The sequence below is a fragment of the Micromesistius poutassou genome (genome assembly GCF_964030765.1).
Source record: "Micromesistius poutassou genome assembly, chromosome: 17".
In the NCBI taxonomy this organism is placed as follows: Eukaryota; Metazoa; Chordata; class Actinopteri; order Gadiformes; family Gadidae; genus Micromesistius; species Micromesistius poutassou.
Window position 1 is genome coordinate 16,755,150 of NC_140287.1, and position 20,838 is coordinate 16,775,987.

Below are 20,838 nucleotides of genomic sequence, written 5' to 3' on the forward strand. Positions count from 1 at the left end.
TGCGTGTGTCTGGTGTGTGTGTGGCGTGTGCGTGCATGCGTGTGTGTGTGTGTGTGTGTGTCTGGCGTGTGTGTGGCGTGTGTGTGCATGCATGCGCGTGTGTGTGTGTGCGTGTGTGCGTGCTTGCGTGCGTGTGTGTGCGTGCGTGCGTGTGGCGTGCGTGCGTGTGTGCGTGCGTGCGTGGTGTGCGTGCGTGCGTGCGTGCGTGCGTGCGTGTGTGCGTGCCCTGTGACCCAGCGTGAGGTGGGCCTGCTCCTCACCTTGGTCTGCCAGGAGTCGGCCTCCTCCTCTTTGGTCCTCTTGGCCTCCTCCAGGATGGCGATCTTAGCGCTGAACTCCACCAGCTCTGCAGCCTGAGGGGGGGAGTGGCGAGTTGGGGAGTGGGGTGGGGGGGGGAGATACAAAGATTGTTCAAAGTCGGCCTCCCACCGAGACACACACCACCCTTAAGACACATGAGCCTACACCCCCAGGGGTGCACCTGCTGCTGCGGCGCTAATGTGAGGAGCACATCTGCTTCCTGTGGGACCGGACGTGCTGTACTGGAGCTCATCCTGTACTGGGGCCCAAGTCACAGCTCAGCTATAGCACCTCTGATTGTCATAGAGGTAACACCACAGTACCAATGTGGTAGTATTATGGTAGTATTATGTCTGATACCGTAGTCTGGATGGTAGTGTACAGCTTCTGACCCTGACAGTCAAGCAGTACTGTGTTACTGTGCTTCGCCACATTACTGTTGTAATGCAGTACCTCCATCACCGTCTCCCCCTCCTCCACCACCTCCACCTCCTCCTCCTCCATCAACACAACTGCCTACCTCCAAGACCCTACCTCTACCTCCTCCTTCTCCACCACCACCACCTCCTCTTCCCATCCCCTCCTCCACCTCCCACCTCCACCCCCCTTACCCCTTACCTTCCACCATCAGCCTCCCATCACCTCCTCCATCACCACCACCTCCACCACCCCTCCTCCCTCCTCCACCTCCTCCACCTCCCCCTCCCTCCTCCCTCCTCCACCTCCTCCACCTCCCCCTCCACCTCCCCCTCCCTCCTCCCTCCTCCCTCCCCCTCCCTCCCACCCTCCTCACCAGCTGCTCCTGGCTGTTGATCTGCTCCTCCGCCTGACGGAGGAGCTCCTCCTTGGCGATGATGGCCTCCATGCGCTCCGTCTCCAGACGCGCCGCCTCCTGCTCCACCTTCCGCCGCTCCTCCTCCAGCCGCAGGGCCCGCTCCAGCTGCTCCTGGAGGTCTGGGGGAGGAGGAGGAGGAGGAGGGGGAGGAGGAGGGAGGAGGAGGAGGGGGAGGAGGAGGAGGAGGAGGAGGAGGAGGAGGAGGAGATCAGTACGGGCGTTTCATTAATTCAACACCTCGCCAGCAGAGGGCAGCGCCCGCCCGTTCACTGGCTTTGGTTTGGGTCGCGCGGTTTTCTGAACTCTCGTTCAGTGACTTTTTTGATGATGATGATGATGATGATGATGATGATGATAAAATCTCTGATATGGTCATACTGATGAATTTCTCCAAAAGAGTTATTCCTTATACCACATGTTGTGATGTTATCACTTACTTTAAGTGGGAACTTTTTTAAAGAAACACTTAACAGTGGAAGTGTGACTACTAGTACAGAGCGTGGTGACAGTGGTGTAGGCCATGTTGTGCGTCCTCTGCTGACCTCGCTCTGCCTTCTTGGTGGTCTCCTCGTACTGCGACAGACGCAGCATCATGTCCCTCTTCTCCCGCTCCATCTCCGCCTTCTCCTTCTCGATGGCCGCCCGCTTCCTCTTCTCTCCGTCCAGCAGGTCCCTGCGCAGCGCCACAGTTTCACCCCTCACCGTGTGTGCACAACTCCCATGATGCATCGCTTCCTTGTGTGTTTGTGTGTTTGTTTATGTGTTTGTGCGTGTGTGTGTGTGTGTGTGTGTGTGTGTGTTTGTATGTTTGTGTGTTTGTTTATGTGTTTATGTGTTTGTTTGTGTGTCTGTGAGTCTGTGTGTGTGTGTACTATATCTGTGTGTGTGTGTGTGTGTGTGTGTGTGTACTATATCTGTGTGTGTGTGTGTGTGTGTGTGTGTACTATATCTGTGTGTGTGTGTGTGTGTGTGTGTGTGTGTGTGTGTGTGTGTGTACTATATCTGTGTGTGTGTGTGTGTGTGTGTGTGTGTACACTATATCTGTGTGTGTGTGTGTGTGTGTGTGTGTGTGTGTGTGTGTGTGTACACTATATCTGTGTGTGTGTGTGTGTGTGTGTGTGTGTGTACACTATATCTGTGTGTGTGTGTGTGTGTGTGTGTGTGTACACTATATCTGTGTGTGTGTGTGTGTGTGTGTGTGTGTGTGTGTACACTATATCTGTGTGTGTGTGTGTGTGTGTGTGTGTGTGTGTGTGAGTGTGTGTGTACACTATATCTGTGTGTGTGTGTGTGTGTGTGTGTGTGTGTGTGTGTGTGTGTACACTATATCTGTGTGTGTGTGTGTGTGTGTGTGTGTGTGTGTGTGTGTGTGTGTGTGGCCCACCTCTCGATCTTCTTCTGCAGCTTCTCCTCCTTGGCCTGGGTCTTCATCTGCTGCACCTCGATGGTGTCCGGCTTGCGGCGGCGCATGTACAGCTCGTGGTTCCCCATGCACAGCTGCAGGATGCAGCGGTTCACACGCAGCCGCGGCGCGTAGAACACGAAGTCCTGAAGAACACGAAGCATCACACACCCGCTGTCACATCACACACCCGCTGTCACATCACACACCCGCTGTCACACACACACCCGCTGTCACATCACACACCCGCTGTCACATCACACACCCGCTGTCACACACACACCCGCTGTCACATCACACACCCGCTGTCACGTCACACACCCGCTGTCACATCACACACGAAGCATCACACACCCGCTGTCACATCACACACCCGCTGTCACGTCACACACCCGCTGTCACATCACACACCCACTGTCACGTCACACCCCCGCTCGGCAACATGGAAGTACAGCTTTATTGACGCTTTACCCAAAGAGACTCACAATAAGTTCATTAGTCAGAAGAGAAGAGAAACAACGATATATCTCTGTGGGTACAGTGAGGATGTTCATAGAACCAAGAGCCAAGCACTAACCATCACTAGGTTAACCCATTCCCCGTATACACTAACCATCACTAGGTTAAGCCATTCCCCGTATACACTAACCATCACTAGGTTAACCCATTCCCCGTATACACTAACCGTCACTAGGTTAACCCATTCCCCGTATACACTAACCATTACTAGGTTAACCCATTCCCTGTACACACTAATCATCGCTAGGTTAACCCATTCCCCGTACACACTAACCATCACTAGGTTGACCCATTCCCCGTACACACTAACCATCACTAGGTTGACCCATTCCCCGTACACACTAACCATCACTAGGTTAACCCATTCCCCGTATACACTAACCATCACTAGGTTAACCCATTTCCCCGTATACACTAACCATCACTAGGTTAACCCATTCCCTGTATACACTAACCATCACTAGGTTAACCCATTCCCCCGTACACACTAACCATCACTAGGTTAACCCATTCCCCGTATACACTAACCATCACTAGGTTAACCCATTCCCCGTACACACTAACCATCACTAGGTTAACCCATTCCCTGTATTCACTAACCATCACTAGGTTAACCCATTCCCTGTATACACTAACCATCACTAGGTTAACCCATTCCCCGTATACACTAACCATCACTAGGTTAACCCATTCCCCGTACACACTAACCATCACTAGGTTAACCCATTCCCCGTATACACTAACCATCACTAGGTTAACCCGTTCCCCGTATACACTATCACTAGGTTAACCCATTCCCCGTATACACTAACCATTACTAGGTTAACCCATTCCCCGTACACACTAACCATCACTAGGTTAACCCATTCCCCGTACACACTAACCATCACTAGGTTAACCCATTCCCCGTACACACTAACCATCACTAGGTTAACCCATTCCCTGTATACACTAACCATCACTAGGTTAACCCATTCTATTCCCAGTACTATTTTAGAGTGCCAGGACGTCCACCACACAATGTTGAAGATGTTATGACGTGACGCTGGTTACACTCAGTGGACGTTGTAGTTGATTTGTTTTTTATTACGGAACGGTAATAAACCGTAACCATAGCCCTGTGTAGAAGACTGTAGAACAATGTAGAACAATGTCCTCCATTGTTTCATGAACGTGAGGGTGAACACAGCGCTCCCCTCTCCTCTCCGGTTCAGAGGAGCAGAGAGCAGACACTCACCGGGGATTTCTTGTCGATGGGCTTGATGATGAACTTCTTGTCGTTGAAGGAGATGTTCCTGATTTCGCTCCAGGGGAAACCGATCTTAGGAGTGAGTCTGGGGGAGAAAGCATTTGTATTGGAGCAGATAGTTTGTACTTGTATATATATATATATATACAGTATACAACGACAAATGATTGAACAGATAGAAGACATGACAAGCGTTGGATTGAATTAAACAGTGAATGTAAATAGGAAAAATACAAAAACAGAAGAAAAAAAAACATAATAATTCTCTCCCTCTACTCAATAGGCAAATATTATTTAAATTGATGTCAGCGTAACGTCAGAACACACACGGACACGAATGGGCCAATGACCTCTGTGAACACAAACCCTTGGCCTGGGAGGGGGGGGAGGGGGGGGGGAGGGAGGGGGGAGGGAGGGGTTAGTGACCGCAGCCCAACATCGCCCAGCGTCACACACACACACACACACACACACACACACACACACACACACACGCCTACTCTCTACCTTTGTGTAAACCGTGTGTGAACTCAACTCAGACAAAGCTGTTAGGAGTTAGTTAGTCAGATGCAGATATTTGACATTTCCATAGAGGGGTCATCAGACACAGGTGTAACTCCTAGCCCTTCATTATGAGTGTGATGAACCAGGGCAGTGGACCAGTGGACCAGTGGACCAGTGGACCAGTGGACCAATCCCCTTCTGACTACCTTCAGACCATTACCTCGCTCTGATCTTCGTGTTGAACTACTGGTTTTCTCCTCTAGGGGACACAGCGTTTATAAGGTCCTTTCCTTCGGGGAACACGTGCCTTTTCTTTATAGTTTATGAGGTCCTTTATGACTTTCATAAGTATCCTTTACTTTGAATACGTGCTTTGTCCGCGGGGGCGTGTTGACTGTAGCTCATTCTTCGAGGCAAACAAAATTAAGGATGGCACTATCAAAGGGCATCGCATGACACCCAAACACCACCGGGAAGCAGCTGTTTGACCAGGTCAGTACCTAACCCTGACCCCTGACCCCTGACCCCTAACCCACCCAACACCAGGGGGAAGCAGCTGTTTGACCAGGTCAGTACCCTAACCCTGACCCCTGACCCCTGACCCCTAACCCACCCAAACACCAGGGGGAAGCAGCTCTTTGACCAGGTCAGTACCCTAACCCTGACCCCCTGACCCCTGACCCCTAACCCACCCAAACACCAGGGGGAAGCAGCTGTTTGACCCGGTCAGTACCCTAACCCTGACCCCCTGACCCCTGACCCCTAACCCCTAACCCACCCAAACACCAGGGGGAAGCAGCTGTTTGACCCGGTCAGTACCCTTAACCCTGAGCGGGGGACTCACTTGTCGTCCTTGCCGTAGATGTTGAGGCCCAGGGCGTCCACTCCCAGCCACAGCTCCGTGCTCTTCCTGTTCTTGATCTCGAAGAAGTTGATGCCGTACATCTCCAGGTCCTGGGCGATCTTCAGGTACTCCAGCACCGCGTCTTCTCTGTGGGCCAGGGGTAGGGTTAAGGTTAGGGTAAAGGGTTAGGGTTAGGGTTAGGGTTAGGGGTAGGGTTAGGGTAAAGGTTAGGGTAAAGGTTAGGGTAAAGGTAGGGTTAGGGTAAAGTTAGGGTAAAGGTAGGGTTAGGGTTAGGGTTAGGGTAAAGGTAGGGTTAGGGTAAAGGTTAGGGTAATGGTAGGGTTAGGGTTAGGGTTAGGGTTAGGGTAAAGGTAGGGTTAGGGTTAGGGTTAGGGTTAAGGGTTAGGGTTAGGGTAAAGGTTAGGGTAAAGGTAGGGTTAGGGTAAAGTTAGGGTAAAGGTAGGGTTAGGGTTAGGGTTAGGGTAAAGGTAGGGTTAGGGTAAAGGTTAGGGTAATGGTAGGGTTAGGGTTAGGGTTAAGGGTTAGAGTTAGGGTTAGGGTAAAGGTAGGGTTAGGGTTAAGGGTTAGGGTTAGGGTAAAGGTAGGGTTAGGGTTAGGGTAAAGGTTAGGGTAAAGGTAGGGTTAGGGTTAGGGTTAGGGTAGGTTAGGGTTAGGGTAAAGGTAGGGTTAGGGTTAGGGTTAGGGTAAAGGTAGGGTTAGGGTAAGGGTTAGGGTTAGGGTAAAGGTAGGGTTAGGGTTAGGGTAAGGGTTATGGTTAGGGTAAAGGTAGGGTTAGGGTTAGGGTTAGGGTAAAGGTAGGGTTAGGGTTAAGGGTTAGGGTTAGGGTTAGGGTAAAGGTAGGGTTAGGGTTAGGGTTAGGGTAAAGGTAGGGTTAGGGTTAAGGGTTAGGGTTAGGGTTAGGGTAAAGGTAGGGTTAGGGTTAGGGTTAGGGTTAGGGAACACACTCAGGAGTTAGGTCGCACCAGTCGGCCATTTTGTGTTGTTTATTTAAAAGAAATTGGCGCAAAATCCTTGTGAAACTAATTCTTAGCCAATATAGAAGACAAGTTAAATTCAAGAGGGGGTTCTTCCACAGTCTGAAAGGTTTTTACATTGCATATATATATATATATATATATCTATATTAACACTAACAATTGTGTAAGTGGGTAAGTGGAGCTATGCGGATTCCAGCCAAACTCACTTGACCATGGAGGCGTGCTCGTCGTGCCAGATCTGCACCCGCTCCTCCCACTGGTCCTTGGACATCTTGTGCTGGTCCAGAACTCTGTTCAGCAGAGAGACAGCGGGTTAGGGTTAGCTAAGGTAGTGGTTCTCAAACGGGGCTCCACGTACCACTAGGGCTACTTTGAAGTACTGCAGCGGGTACTCAATTTTCTAAAGAGAAAAACATTAAAACTGTTTTTTCACACTGAGCAAGTTTAAATTCTGAAAGCTAGACAAGAGTAAATCGAGAAAATGGACAAGTGGTTGAAACGTAGATCTGAAAACAAGGAGAATCTGTAAAAAAAAAAAAAAAGCGCTTCCAGAAACACCAAAATGTCGTCAGTTTAAGGAAGAACATTTTTTTCTCCCAAAACCAAAAACGGGCTAAGGGATAACAAGCTAGCACCCAACTCATACACGCGACTAGGTTAACAGAACTGTGTATAAACAAACAATGAAACATGGCTGCATAAGCTACAGCAAAAAGACCATTGATTTAATTGCCTATTGTTTTAAATGTTACAGCCATGGGCGTTCTCATTAAAGGGGCAGTAAATACAGAAGCAAATGTGTGGGTTTTGCTGCCACCTAAAGGTCGGAAAGAGAACAAATCTTGTTTTGACTTAAATTGGCTCCTGATGAGACTTCAAGTTATTCATTCATAAATGCACCCAACCTGATCATTAATGTATTCACCCTTCATCATTTATTAATTAACCCTTCATTATCATTGACATTGGCATGACACAGTGTGACATGCCAATAGACATTGTACCACTGAGATAACATGTATAGTCAGTTTCAGTGTGTGTGTGTGTGTGTGTGTGTGTGTGTGTGTGTGTGTGTGTGTGTGCATGCGTATGTGTGTGTGTGTGTGTGTGTGTGTGTGTTGGATATATGCATGAATGAGCTTGTGTGTGTGTGTGTGTGTGTGTGTGTGTGTGTGTGTGTGTGACTGTTAGGTGTCTGTGTGTTTTAGGTGTGTGTGTGTGTGTGTTAGGTGTGTATATGTGTGTGTGTGTGTAGGTGTTTGTGTGTGTTAAGTGTGCATATATGTGTGTGTTAGGTGTGTATATGTGTGTGTGTTAGGTGTCTGTGTTTGTGTTAGGTGTGCATATATGTGTGTGTGTGTGTTAGGTGTGTACATGTGTGCGTGTGTTAGGTGTGTGTACCTCTTTGGCAGCAGTCGGTCTCCAGAGAGGTAGCCGCGCTCGTGCACAAACTTGTTGTAGTCTCCGAACTTGGCCTGGACGGCGTAGGAGGCGAGCAGCACGGCAGACTCCGGGGGGCAGTAGATCTCGTCTCCCAGGATCAGCTCCTTCACCTGCAGGAAGAAGAGCTTCTGGGTCACGTCCTGGATCAGCTCGTCAGCCACGTCCTCCGGGTAGAACTTGGCCCGGAACTTGAACAGCAGGGGGGATTCCTTCCTCACGTCCTGTGCCGTCACCTGGGGTTGGAGAGGGAGGGAGGGAGAGGGAGGGGGGAGAGGGAGAGGGAGAGGGGGGAGAGGGAGGGAGGGAGAGGGAGGGAGGGAGAGGGAGAGGGAGGGAGGGAGAGGGGTGAGAATGTGGAATGAATTAACGGGGAACACAGCAGTGTGAGGAGTGAGGAGATGGGGGGCACGACCGCTGAGAAGCACTCAGCTTAGCATGGCGTTGTGTAGCTCAGCGTGGCTTAGCATGGCGTTGTGTAGCTTAGCATAGCATTGTGTATCTCAGCGTAGCTTAGCATAGCATTGTGTAGCTCAGCGTAGCTTAGCATAGCATTGTGTAGCTCAGCGTAGCTTAGCAGAAGTATATTCAATTCAACATATGCAACATTTTAAATTAGACTTAAAAATCCCCAAAAACATATAAACATATTATTCTCCCCAAAAGACTAATTATTATAAATCGACTTAAAAAAACAAAACTTGAGGTTTTTGGTTTGGACCCGTTCACTCAGTCATCTGTGTGTGAGTCACTCGCTCTGTTTACCTTCTTATCAAACTTCAACCAGGACTGGAAGCCTTTGTTGTCCAGATACTGCAGGCCAAAGTACCAGATCTCTCTCAGGCCGATGGTTCGAGCCACCTTAGGACACAGAGAACACAGATCCACCCATTAGAGTGGTTTTATTTTGTATTTATTTATGGTTTATTTGATAGGGACAGATACAGTGTACACAGACAAACAGAGAGCAGCTATCCAATGCAAGTATCATAGTGCTTACAGCGGATGCTAATTTGCAACACCCGTCCCTACTAGTTACATTCTGATACATGATCATGTAACAATCGGTCGAATCTGGGCTCTCAAAATCACAGTCTCCTCAGTCGTCTGACAAGCAGGGTCGGATCTTGAACCTCACTGTTCTACAGTCACAGCCTGATCTGTCTTTAAATCGCAGTCTAATCAGTAATCTGACGATCACAGTGTGATCTGAAATCGTACTGTTCTGAAATCTATCTACAATCACGTTTTGATCTAGGATCAGTGATAAAAATCACAGTTTAATGTTTAATCCGACAAGCACAAGCACAGCATGATCTGTCATGATACACTCACAATCTAATCACTGAACCATCTGTCCTCTTATCGTAGATGACGCTGTTGCGGTGGGCGCCTCTACAGCCGTTCACCTGTAATTCTAAGTATCTCCAGAAGAGGTCTCCCTACTTGATCTGGTTCGGCTCATAGGGTCAATGAAACACAGTGGCCGTTTCTGAAATGGCATACTACATACTGCTCGTATACTGATCGTGACGTAAAAGTAGTAAGTAGTATGCAGTACGCGAAAAATGTTTTTTTGCAGTATGCGACAGTTACCCGGATGATGTACTAATCGGTCAAAAAATTCTAGTATACATCCAGAGCTCACTACGTCGGATACTGTATCCCACAATGCAACGCGGCGCCGCTGAACATTTAAAATAATGGCGGACAATGCGAGCGGCGAATACAAATACAAATACATACATGTATAAATGTATAATTAGTTGTAATTAGTTGTTTATTTTGATGTGATAAGCTTTCGTATGTTTTTGTAATCGTGTGTTTTTCATTGTTAACAGAACAAATGGCTCAACCGTTTATATTTATAACCGAATCTGTTGGTCATGTGACTGTGTAGTACACTGCATGATACTTGTCATACTTGCATACTATACTGCATACTAGGGCGGGGAGTAGTATGTAGTGCACAGTATATACTGTGTCAGTATGCAGTATGTAGTATGTAGTATAGCATTTCAGAAACAGCCAACGAAACACTAGCATGTGTTCCACTGTGTATTCAGCAGTCACGACATGTCTGTGCGTCACATGCGTGTCGTTCAGAGTTTAGTATTGCTTTTAGATTTTTCAGATGAATAATGAAATAAATCACTACAGTCGGATGAGACACGCTGTACTGATTCAGAAAGTGTGGAGCCAAAGGCAGCCTCAGCGGACTCTGGTGAAAATAAAAAGCTTTACTGTCACTGTGTCACTGGCAGGTCAAGCAAACAGTGATTTTCTGAGGGAAATGCCATGCTGGATGCAAGCAGAAGATAGCCTTTTCTCAGACTAGCGTTGTTGGACCAGCCCAGGTGTGGCTCGTAGCACTAATTATGGGTCTGCTACCTTTACGTTCGAAGGCTCACGTAGTCGACTCTTCGTCACTCGTTAAAGGTCCCATGACGACGTGCCACCAGGTGTGGTGTGATTAGCCGTCACAAGTCGTTTTTGGAAATCTGCCCCTTATGACACCACAGGTGGGCGTGTCCACCTAGATGTGTGACGGATAGATGAGCTGAACGTTTGCTACGGTCCACTGGGTAAGCTGGTAGCATGATCTATCCAGCACACATCTATCTAGGTGGACACGCCCATTTCTGATTGTCATAAGGGGAAGATTTCCAAAACGGATTGTAACGGCTACGTCTTCCTAAACCACAGAGGAACACTACTGGATTCCACCACATCTACTAATCCACGGTGAAAGTGGTAAGATAAAGCGTGTGAACTTGGGAAACATCTAGCAGAAGGACTCTCCTATCGCCCTCTTTTCCTCTCCACTTTGCCCTTTATTATAACATAAAACATAAAATCATCTGAGGCCTGTTTACAGTTACGTTTGTATTTTTATGGATCTAATCTGCTGCGTGGATCATTTTTCTATGGCTGCTAAAATGATTATTCTCGATTACACCTCAGAGTTACAGCTTGTTTAAATATTGAAAGGAAATGCCAATAATGTGTCGAAGTTGTATGCAGGCACGTATCGCTTTAACATTTGCTGAATAGAAATGTTGATCGTGTCCTTCTGGGGACCCTGGCCCACAGTTTGAGAACCACTGGTCTCCTAGAGAGACCTAGAGACCTAGAGACGCAGTGAGACCTAGAGACGCAGTGAGACCTAGAGACGCAGTGAGACCTAGAGACACAGTGAGACGCAGTGAGACCTAGAGACCTAGAGACGCAGTGAGACCTAGAGACGCAGTGAGACGCAGTGAGACCTAGAGACACAGTGAGACCTAGAGACACAGTAAGACCTAGAGACGCAGTGAGACCTAGAGACCTAGAGACACAGTGAGACCTAGAGACACAGTGAGACCTAGAGACCTAGAGACGCAGTGAGACCTAGAGACGCAGTGAGACCTAGAGACGCAGTGAGACACAGTGAGACGCAGTGAGACGCAGTGAGACCTAGAGACGCAGTGAGACGCAGTGAGACCTAGAGACACAGTGAGACCTAGAGACCTAGAGACGCAGTGAGACCTAGAGACGCAGTGAGACCTAGAGACGCAGTGAGACCTAGAGACACAGTGAGACCTAGAGAAGCAGTGCGACCTAGAGACGCAGTGAGACCTAGAGACGCAGTGAGACCTCCTCTCCAGGTCCCAGCGGAGGGTGTGCCTGCGGGATGCTTCAGGGAGGAATGTGTCCTGATCCCTCAGTATCAGAGGGTCCACAGCAGGGTGACTCAGAGGAAGCACCAGGTGGGGTGTTATCAGGATCACATGTTACACCCACACCCACATCACACTGGTTAGACTGGTACCCACCAGCACTGGTTAGACTGTTACCCACCAGCACTGGTTAGACTGGTACCCACCAGCACTGGTTAGACTGTTACCCACCAGCACTGGTTAGACTGTTACCCACCAGCACTGGTTAGACTGTTACCCACCAGCACTGGTTAGACTGTTACCCACCAGCACTGGTTAGACTGTTACCCACCAGCACTGGTTAGACTGTTACCCACCAGCACTGGTTAGACTGTTACCCACACCCACCAGGACAGGTAAGACTGTTTCTCTAGCCTCTAGACAGGTTAGACTATTACTCTGGTTATGGGTCAGGGGTCAGGGGTCATGGGGTCAGGGTTAGGGTACTGACCTGGTCAAACAGCTGCTTCCCCGTGGTGTTTGGGTTGAAGGAGAACTCGAGCTCTGCCTCCATGGTGGTCACCCGGACGTTGATCTGCAGAACACACATCACTTCTCTTTAGTCACATGACCTCCCAGCCAACACCGCCATCACAATGCGTTAAGTTAGGTTAGGTTATGCTATGTTACGGTATGCTATGCTATGTTATGTTATGGTATGCTATGTTATGCTATGTTATGTTATGCTATGGTATGTTATGTTATGTTATGTTATGGTATGCTATGCTATGTTATGGTATGCTATGTTATGCTATGTTATGTTATGCTATGGTATGTTATGTTATGCTATGTTATGGTATATTATGTTATGCTATGCTATGCTATGTTATGCTATGGTATGCTATGTTATGCTATGCTATGTTATGGTATGTTATGTTATGCTATGCTATGTTATGCTATGTTATGTTATGCTATGTTGTGCTATGTTATGGTATGTTATGTTATGTTAGTTAGGTAGAGACAAGCTATTCTCAGCATCTTGCAATACCAGCAACGTGCATTTGTACCCCAGGCAGTGCAGGAATGGAACCCTAACCTGCCTGTTGACGGGGAAACACACCAGTTGGGCTACACAGGCTGTAAGAACTATTAGTATTCATAAACATCAGACAAAAAAATAAATATTCTAAAATCCTTGCATTGGCATATATATTTTTTAATGCTTTTTAATGGTAGAGTGACAGACAGGAAGGTGTGGGAGACAGAGGGGTGGACATGCAGCAAAGGACCACGGGGCAGGAATGGACCCGGGGGGCTGTGCGGTAGCGACTGAGCCTGTATTGAGCCTCTACGCACTCTAACCACCGAGCCACCGGTACGCCCCAGTTTGTTGATGTGGGTCTTAGAAACTAACTTCAACGAGCTGTTTAATGGCTTAAACAGTTTGTTGATGTAGGTCTTAGAAACTAACTTCAACGAGCTGTTTAATGGCTTAAACAGTTTGTTGATGTAGTTCTTAGAGACAAACTTCAACGAGCTGTTTAATGGCTTAAACAGTTCTCGTAAATGTCTCCAGTGCATCTTAAACGGTCCCTGAACCCGAGTCTTCTTTAACAAGCACTGAAGCGTTTCTTAGACGTGTCTTTAATAAGTCTTAAGCGTTTCCCAATTAAGTCCTACAGGTGTCTTAATCAGTGTTGATGCGGTGCAGGAGTCCAGGGTTCCTGCTGCTATCTGCCCGGACTCTGGACTCTCCTTGCCAGGGGACTGCAAGGTTGCAAGACAGCAGATTATAATATCTAAATAGCGCTGCGCTGCCAAGTTTCCTCGACCTGGCACTGATATTCTCTCCCCCGGGCCCCCTAGCAACCAGCACAATGCTGAACAACCCCTTAGCAACCACAGAGTCACAACTGAGTCAACACACCCACAAGAATGCTGCTTTTACCTCTGCCACAATAAAAAGCCCCCCCCCCCCCCCCCCCCCCACTCAATTTCACTGTACTCTGTGCAATGACAACATCTATTCTACACTACAAACAGATCAAACAGGACAACATATGGTGAGGATACGTAACTAATGGAGGAGAACGTTTCAACGTGACCGCGTAGTAAAAGACACCCCTGCTCTTTTCCACAAAGGAAAATTCGGCGCGGTGTAAAGCAATTGCCCGTGAACCCTGACCCCATTAAAGCGTTACCCAACAGTTTTATGAAGTGACTCTTTAGTGCGCGCCCCGGCACATCGTAAAGATAACACGTCGTGACACATCGGACCATGGCGTCGTAACCACGGCTCCACATTCCCTCGCACCGTCTCATCACCGTCGCCAATAGCAACAACCTTTACATCGCGGCTTCCGCCCCGGGATATGTATGTATGACCGGTGATTGGACGGTTACTCATTACCAAATACAAACACCTCTTTAATAAGTGTGTGAGACCGTGCCGTCTCCTTCTTAACGCTTTTGCTTCCCTTGGTCGGCACTTTGTAGCGCGGTTTCTGCACGAAGCGCGCAACACGGATAGATGTTGATTGGCTAATGAGACACATATCGGATGTGGATTAACTGTTTGTACACGTTGTGTCCGTTGTACCCCCCCCCCCCCACCCAACCATATATCAGCAGGTCTTCTCAACCCGCTCTGTGTTTAGTTAGTTGCTCTGTCAACAGTACAGGCAGTAGTGGGAAAAGTACTCTGATCCTTTTACTTTGCTGAATTATAAAGGAATTGTCCTCCATTCAGTGTACTATTGAAGTATTACTGCTAGTTACTACTTGCTACTTGTTGTGGTGAAGGTAGTCCAGAAACTGAAGTAGCAAGTTTCAGAAATAAAAGTAGGTTCTTGCAAAACCCTTACTCAAATAATTATACTGTAATAGATATATACATGCTAATACTTGTGGAGAAAAAGTATAACCCAAGTAAAAATACCTCACATTGGTACATGAGCAAAAGTACTTTCCTCCCCTGGCGAGTAGGGCCTGAGTACCTCGTGCTGACCACGCAGCAGACGGCACCCTAAGGTGCATACCCTACGCACCCTTGAAGGTTCTCTGCATACGTAATCTGGAGCCACCCTGCGGCTCTCTCAGACGTCACTGTTCACCCTGCAGAGAATTCACCCTTTGATAAGAAGGTTCACCCTTGAAGTTATGATAAGAGCACACTCTGAGATTCACTCTGGTTGCGTCGAGTCATGATCTGAAGTAACCGCTGCAGAGCTGCATCCGATGGTATCACAGGTATTATTCAGACCTATTATTGGCATTTCCTAAAAAAGGGAACTTTCCCAACAGAAGGACTCCTTTGTCCTAGAGACCAAACGTTGAACTAGTCAACAAAAGATATCATAAGTACATCAAAGCATCGAGCCATGTGAGGAGAGGTCTGAGCTCTGAACAGCTGGACATCTGTCTCGGCCCCTAACACTTAAATCACCTTAAAACCTAACCCTAACCCCTAACACTTACATCACCTTAAAACCTAACCCTAACCCCTAACACTTATATCACCTTAAAACCTAACCCTAACCCCTAACACTTACATCACCTTAAAACCTAACCCTAACCCCTAACACTTATATCACCTTAAAACCTAACCCTAACCCCTAACACTTACATCACCTTAAAACCTAACCCTAACCCTAACCCTAATCCTAATCCCTAACACTACTGTACCCTAACCCTAATCCTAACCCCTAACCCTACTGTACCCTAACCCTATCTCCACCCCTAACCCTACTGTACCCCGACCCTATCTCCACCCCTAACCCCTAACCCTACTGTACCCTAACCCTATCTCTACCCCTAACCCCTATCCCTACTGTACCCTAACCCCTATCCCTACTGTACCCTAACCCTATCTCCACCCCTAACCCCTATCCCTACTGTACCCTATCTCCACCCCTAACCCCTAACCCTACTGTACCCTAACCCTATCTCCACCCCTAACCCCTATCCCTACTGTACCCTAACCCTATCTCCACCCCTAACCCCTATCCCTACTGTACCCTAACCCTACTGTAGCCTGACCCGATCCCAACACCAGATGATCTCATGGGGGTTTAAAGCGCCCGGCGGGCCCTCAGAGTCGCTCTCTCCTCAGCTATGGTTGTACGATGTGAAGCTACGATGGGACAGGGGTCAAACTGCAAACACCATCTGGTTAATGAGTAAATTCCAAGAGGGCTAGGTCCCTCTTGCAAGTTGCCACACAAGAATACCACAATAAACCCTGACAAACATATTTGTCCCGAAGCTGTACACTTCATGGAATATTACAGTATTACAGAGTTCTGCTGTTGTTGAGGTCTGCGATCTGTGCCGACTGACTTTGGGTTGAACAGCAAATACCTTTAGACCTTTAGTGTCTCCATTCATTATGTCACTGACGTCCTTGACCATAAGTGGCTGGGTTCTCATGACTTGGTGTCAAGAGCAAAGCAGAACAGAGCTCTATCCAACACAAACCCAGTTACAGTTACCTATCTACCTAACCCAGAAAGAAGACATAAGCGATAATGTCACTATACCATCGTCATGTCATTATTTCACCATTGTTTCACCTTACATAATTGCATTTAGTTTTCACTAAATCCCCCCCCACGAGGAACCAAAGAGGAGGATCTTACCGTTTTAGGCATCTTGGCTGGGAGTGTTTTCAAGCGGCAGCAGTGGAAAGTTCTCTCAGAGCGGAGAGAGAGGGACGACTGGGCGACCTGCGAGCTGCTGCACCTGACTGAGGGCTGGCGGCTGGCGGCTGGGCAGGGCTGACGTCCTTTGAACCCAGCTGGAGGTCAGTGACGTGGTGGTTGTCCCTCTCGCCCCAGCAGCACCCTCTCTGAGACACGCCCCCTCCAGCGGGGCGGGGGGGGGGGGGGGAGGAGGCTCATCACAACGGAAGCACCTAACGCCCCCCCCCCCCCCCCCCCCCCCCTCCAGCGACCTTTGACCCTGGAGCACACAATGAGGAGTTGTTCCTGAGGAGGCGCAGCGGGGAGTTCTTTGGCGTGAGGAGCGGTATGTGGACAATGGAAGCGTACTTAACCGCGCTAATAACTAATCTCTTTCACTTGTCTGTGCTACCTTTTAACTTCAGCGAGGTGTAGCACCCTCTAGTTGACATCATTAATATATCATTTATTCAAGGTGTAGCACCCTCTAGTTGACATCAGTAATACTGTGTCTTTCAGAGGGTTGAGGATTAAGGCCCTTTATTCAGAAAAACACAGTAAAATACAAAATAAAGACCCTTTGTGGTTTCTTCCCACAAACATTTTTTTTTAATTAAATCACCAAAGATGGAATATCAATGCATACAATGTCTTGTCTTGTTGATCTTATTTGCTGGTGTTACTGGTGTTGAATATCAGCGTCTGTCAGGAAGTCAACCATTACTAGACTGAGAGGGGAACTAGTAAACAGCACAACCTCGTAAAGACTTAATAACTTTACGTCCTAGTACTACTATATCTAACACCAGTGTCAGGGGAAAAGTGCTTTATTCTGTGTTATGGCACTTTCAGCTATACTGTCACTATTAAGTCGTTTTAGCAGACACCATTCTCCGATGCCACTTATAGTGTAGGATTCTTTAAATACAGATCACTAGTACGTACAGTAGGGAGGGGCTTACAGATGCTCTTTAGCTGGAGAGTACAGAGTACGCCTCCGTATCACTATCATCACTATCATCACTATCATCATTATCACTATCATCTATCGTTGGTGTGGTGCACGCCCGCCCAGTCACAGGGAGGCACCCCCCATAAACACCAGGGCACACCCCCCCATAAACACCAGGGCACACCCAGGGTGACACCCCCCATAAACACCCGGGTCAAGTGTCTCCCTCCGGTGTGTTTATTCAGATGACTAAGATAGCCGCCACTCCCACAACCCCGCCCTGCCCTCTCTGACATCAGAGAGGGGAGGGCGGGGCCTGCGGGGCTGATCAGAACCCACTCAGAACTCGTCTTTGGTTCGGAGCTGGGGCTGGAGCTCCGGTCGGAAGTGTTTGTTGGGGCTGCCGTCCGGGTTGAGTATGCGGGCGGCCGTGTACCCGGCGATGGGGTACTTGGTCTTGTAGGTTCCCTCAAAGACCTTCTCCAGGGAACTCAGCTGGTCCGCGGTGAGACCCACCTGATGGGGGAGAAGGAGAAGGGGAACCAGTGAGAGACCATAACCTCCATGACCTCTGACCTTTGTATCCACATGTGTCCCCAAAACCGCTCTCAAGTCCATACAAGGTGCACCAATGATCCAGCTTAAAAGGTGCAGTAGTTCAGATTTAAGAACTTTTATTGGGGTATAATTTGTGAAAAATGCCATCAGCTGTCAGTGCTGAAACATCAGTTCCCCCTCGACTGCGCCTGCCTCTCTATGACGCCAATTGCGACGCAAATTCCTGGCTCATTCCGACCAATCAGGGCATCTCTTCTGCGATTGGTTCTAGGAATCCATCTAGCCTTGTCAATCACAGGTGAGTGAAATGCAACACCGCTGAACTCGTAGGGGAGGGAGGGGGCGGGGCACGGGGTTGTTTTCAAATCTCGAAACTCTCTCTCTCTGCACAACACTCGAGTTTCACCTACAATAGCTCTACACTCCACTGTAGGCCGCTCCCAAAGCACGAGAGAGAACCGGCTTAAAGCTACGTCTTGCCCGGACAGCGCGTGGGCTGGTGGTGGAGCGACTGACGTATTATGACTGACGGGTTAACGTAGTGATGGTTAGTGTATACGGGGAACGGGTTAACCTAGTGATGGTTAGTGTATACTGTGGAATGGGTTAACCTAGTGATGGTTAGTGTATACGGGGAATGGGTTAACCTTAGTGATGGTTAGTGTATACGGGGAATGGGTTAACCTTAGTGATGGTTAGTGTATACGGGGAATGGGTTAACCTAGTGATGGTTAGTGTATACGGGGAATGGGTTAACCTAGTGATGGTTAGTGTGTACGGGGAATGGGTTAACCTTAGTGATGGTTAGTGTATACAGGGAATGGGTTAACCTAGTGATGGTTAGTGTATACGGGGAATGGGTTAACCTAGTGATGGTTAGTGTGTACGGGGAACGGGTTAACCTAGTGATGGTTAGTGCTTGGCACTTGGTTCTATGAACATCCTCGCTGTACCCACAGAGATATATTGTTTCTCTTTCTTCTGACAAATTAACTTATAGTGAGTCTCTTTGGATAAAAGCGTCTGCCAAACGCCCTCAACCTAAACGCAAACGTCTCCTGCTCTTCCACGGAGCCGCTGTGTTCACTGCAGTGCGGAGGGTGTCCCTGCTCCCCCCCCCACAAAGAAGACCCACCGTGTCGGGGGTCATGTCCGCCGGGTCCAGGGACATCTTGGCCCACGGCCCCGCGTGGAGTCTCTGCCCCACCAGGGGCGTTGTAAGGGGCCGCCTTACCGTAGAACTCTGGAGGTGAAACCAACAGGGCTACGGTGAGACTTTACCGTTCCCCAGCCGGTGGGGGAGTTACCCTCCACCAAACTGTACCGTTTGGTGGAGATAGATAGTGTCACAGTGTCGGATAGTAAACAACACAAAGCATAGAGAGATGAAAAATAGGCAAACAACAAAAAAGAAGAAGAAGACTCCTAGTTCCTAGTTCCCTCGCTGAGGGAACTGGAAACTAACGTTATAAAATAACGTTATAACGTTAAAAAAAAAACTAAACGTTATAAAAGCATATCATGGCCAAGGTCACATCTATCAGGTAATATAATGGAACCAGATATTTAGTTTCACTTTGGCGTTTTGGCGTTCGTACCTTTTCCTTTCGTCACGTCAAACACCACTCCCTTGACGGCCATGTAGATGGGCTGTCCGTCCTTAGGGGGGGGGGGCCAACAAATACAACTTTATCCTCATTACATCGGCGTGGTGCATTAACACACTCAAACACACACATTCTCTCCCTCACACACACACACACACACACACACACACACACACACACACACACACACACACACACACACCACACACACACACACACACACACGCACGCGTTCACACATATCCCATACACACGCACTCTCTCGCTCCCTCTCTGTCTCTCACACACACACGCACGCACGCGTTCACACATATCCCATACACACGCACTCTCTCGCTCCCTCTCTCACACACAAGGCCGGCTCTAGCCCATTTGGTGCCCTAGGCGAGATTACCCCCACGCGTCCCCCCCCCCCCCAAAAAAAGGAAACATCTGAACCAAAGGTAGATAGATATATATACTTTATGGATTCCAAGTTGGGAAATTGCAGTGTAACACACATTACACGCATAACACGCCCCTCTCCAGCAGCTGTTAGGGGCGTCTGGAAATATTTTTTGAGCGCATCTAGACAGATATAGAGTAGATTCACTTATTACTGTACATATCATATGTGTAATTTATATCAAAAATATTCTAAATTAAAATACAGACACTTTTAGGAAAAGTCAGGTAACAGCAGTATTCCATTTTTTTCATTCAACTAAGTTATTGCACATATAACGTTGAAAACTGTCAAAATGACCGTCTTGGCCGTTCTAGTGTTAAGCTAGCGTTGCTTTATTTCAACCTAGCTAGCAAGCTAACGTTAATACAAATGAAACGTCTTCACACAAAACGGTATTTAAAAAAAGATGACATAACGTTAATGTTACCTTTATATTTGGACTTCTTCTCCTCCTCCTCTTTTCTTCTCTTTTTGTACTGCGCACCCGAGGGCTTTGACGGCCGTTTCATCTCGCAAGTCAACGTTATCAACAATATTACGTTATCACAACATAACCCGCTGTCACTTGACGTGACCTGACCTCTGTGACATCTGACCCTCTGAGGTGTGCAGCCAATGACCCCACACGTCACGTGACTCAGCACCATAAGTGAGAAACATGTCATTGTTTATCTGTTTCTTTATTTTGTTAATATGTATTATTTTCAAGACAGAACACGAAGGGAGGGCGCCAATGGGCAGCGAAAATTATTATTATTATTTATTTATTTATTTATTTATTTTTCTCCCTCGAGGGTGACTGGCGGCGCCCCTCCAGCAGATGGCGCTCTAGGCGACCGCCTATGTCGCCTATGCCTAGAGCCGG

At 48.1% G+C, this 20,838-nt stretch overlaps 3 protein-coding genes across 3 annotated transcripts in view; 1 reads left to right on the forward strand and 2 right to left on the reverse strand.

Annotated features, from left to right (window-relative positions):
- Positions 1–16,521, reverse strand: part of LOC311362341 (ezrin-like) — a gene marked incomplete at its 3' end in the record, with an annotated part of 16,953 nt that extends 432 nt beyond the window's left edge. The window contains exons 1-11 of the mRNA XM_084482160.1: positions 16,367–16,521; positions 12,241–12,324; positions 8,857–8,952; positions 8,053–8,327; positions 6,858–6,941; positions 5,654–5,800; positions 4,294–4,390; positions 2,520–2,683; positions 1,678–1,808; positions 1,094–1,254; positions 261–353 (exon numbers count right to left, since the gene is read on the reverse strand). Of these exons, the coding sequence (XP_084338286.1) occupies positions 261–353; positions 1,094–1,254; positions 1,678–1,808; positions 2,520–2,683; positions 4,294–4,390; positions 5,654–5,800; positions 6,858–6,941; positions 8,053–8,327; positions 8,857–8,952; positions 12,241–12,324; positions 16,367–16,378 (1,344 nt within the window). The 5' untranslated portion in view covers positions 16,379–16,521. The remainder of the gene's footprint in view (positions 1–260; positions 354–1,093; positions 1,255–1,677; positions 1,809–2,519; positions 2,684–4,293; positions 4,391–5,653; positions 5,801–6,857; positions 6,942–8,052; positions 8,328–8,856; positions 8,953–12,240; positions 12,325–16,366) is intronic.
- A 1,058-nt stretch (positions 16,522–17,579) lies between these two features.
- Positions 17,580–20,482, reverse strand: LOC311362342 (neudesin-like; the record flags this gene model as incomplete). Its single annotated transcript, XM_084482161.1, is given in 5 exon segments — positions 17,580–17,876; positions 19,054–19,095; positions 19,097–19,161; positions 19,517–19,577; positions 20,390–20,482. Coding segments are annotated over 5 exon segments (438 nt in total). The 3' UTR covers positions 17,580–17,699.
- A 106-nt stretch (positions 20,483–20,588) lies between these two features.
- Positions 20,589–20,838, forward strand: part of LOC311362343 (zinc finger protein 106-like) — a gene marked incomplete at its 5' end in the record, with an annotated part of 12,920 nt that continues 12,670 nt past the window's right edge. Inside the window, 1 exon segment of the mRNA XM_084482162.1 lies at positions 20,589–20,605. Coding sequence (XP_084338288.1) covers positions 20,589–20,605 — 17 coding nt within the window.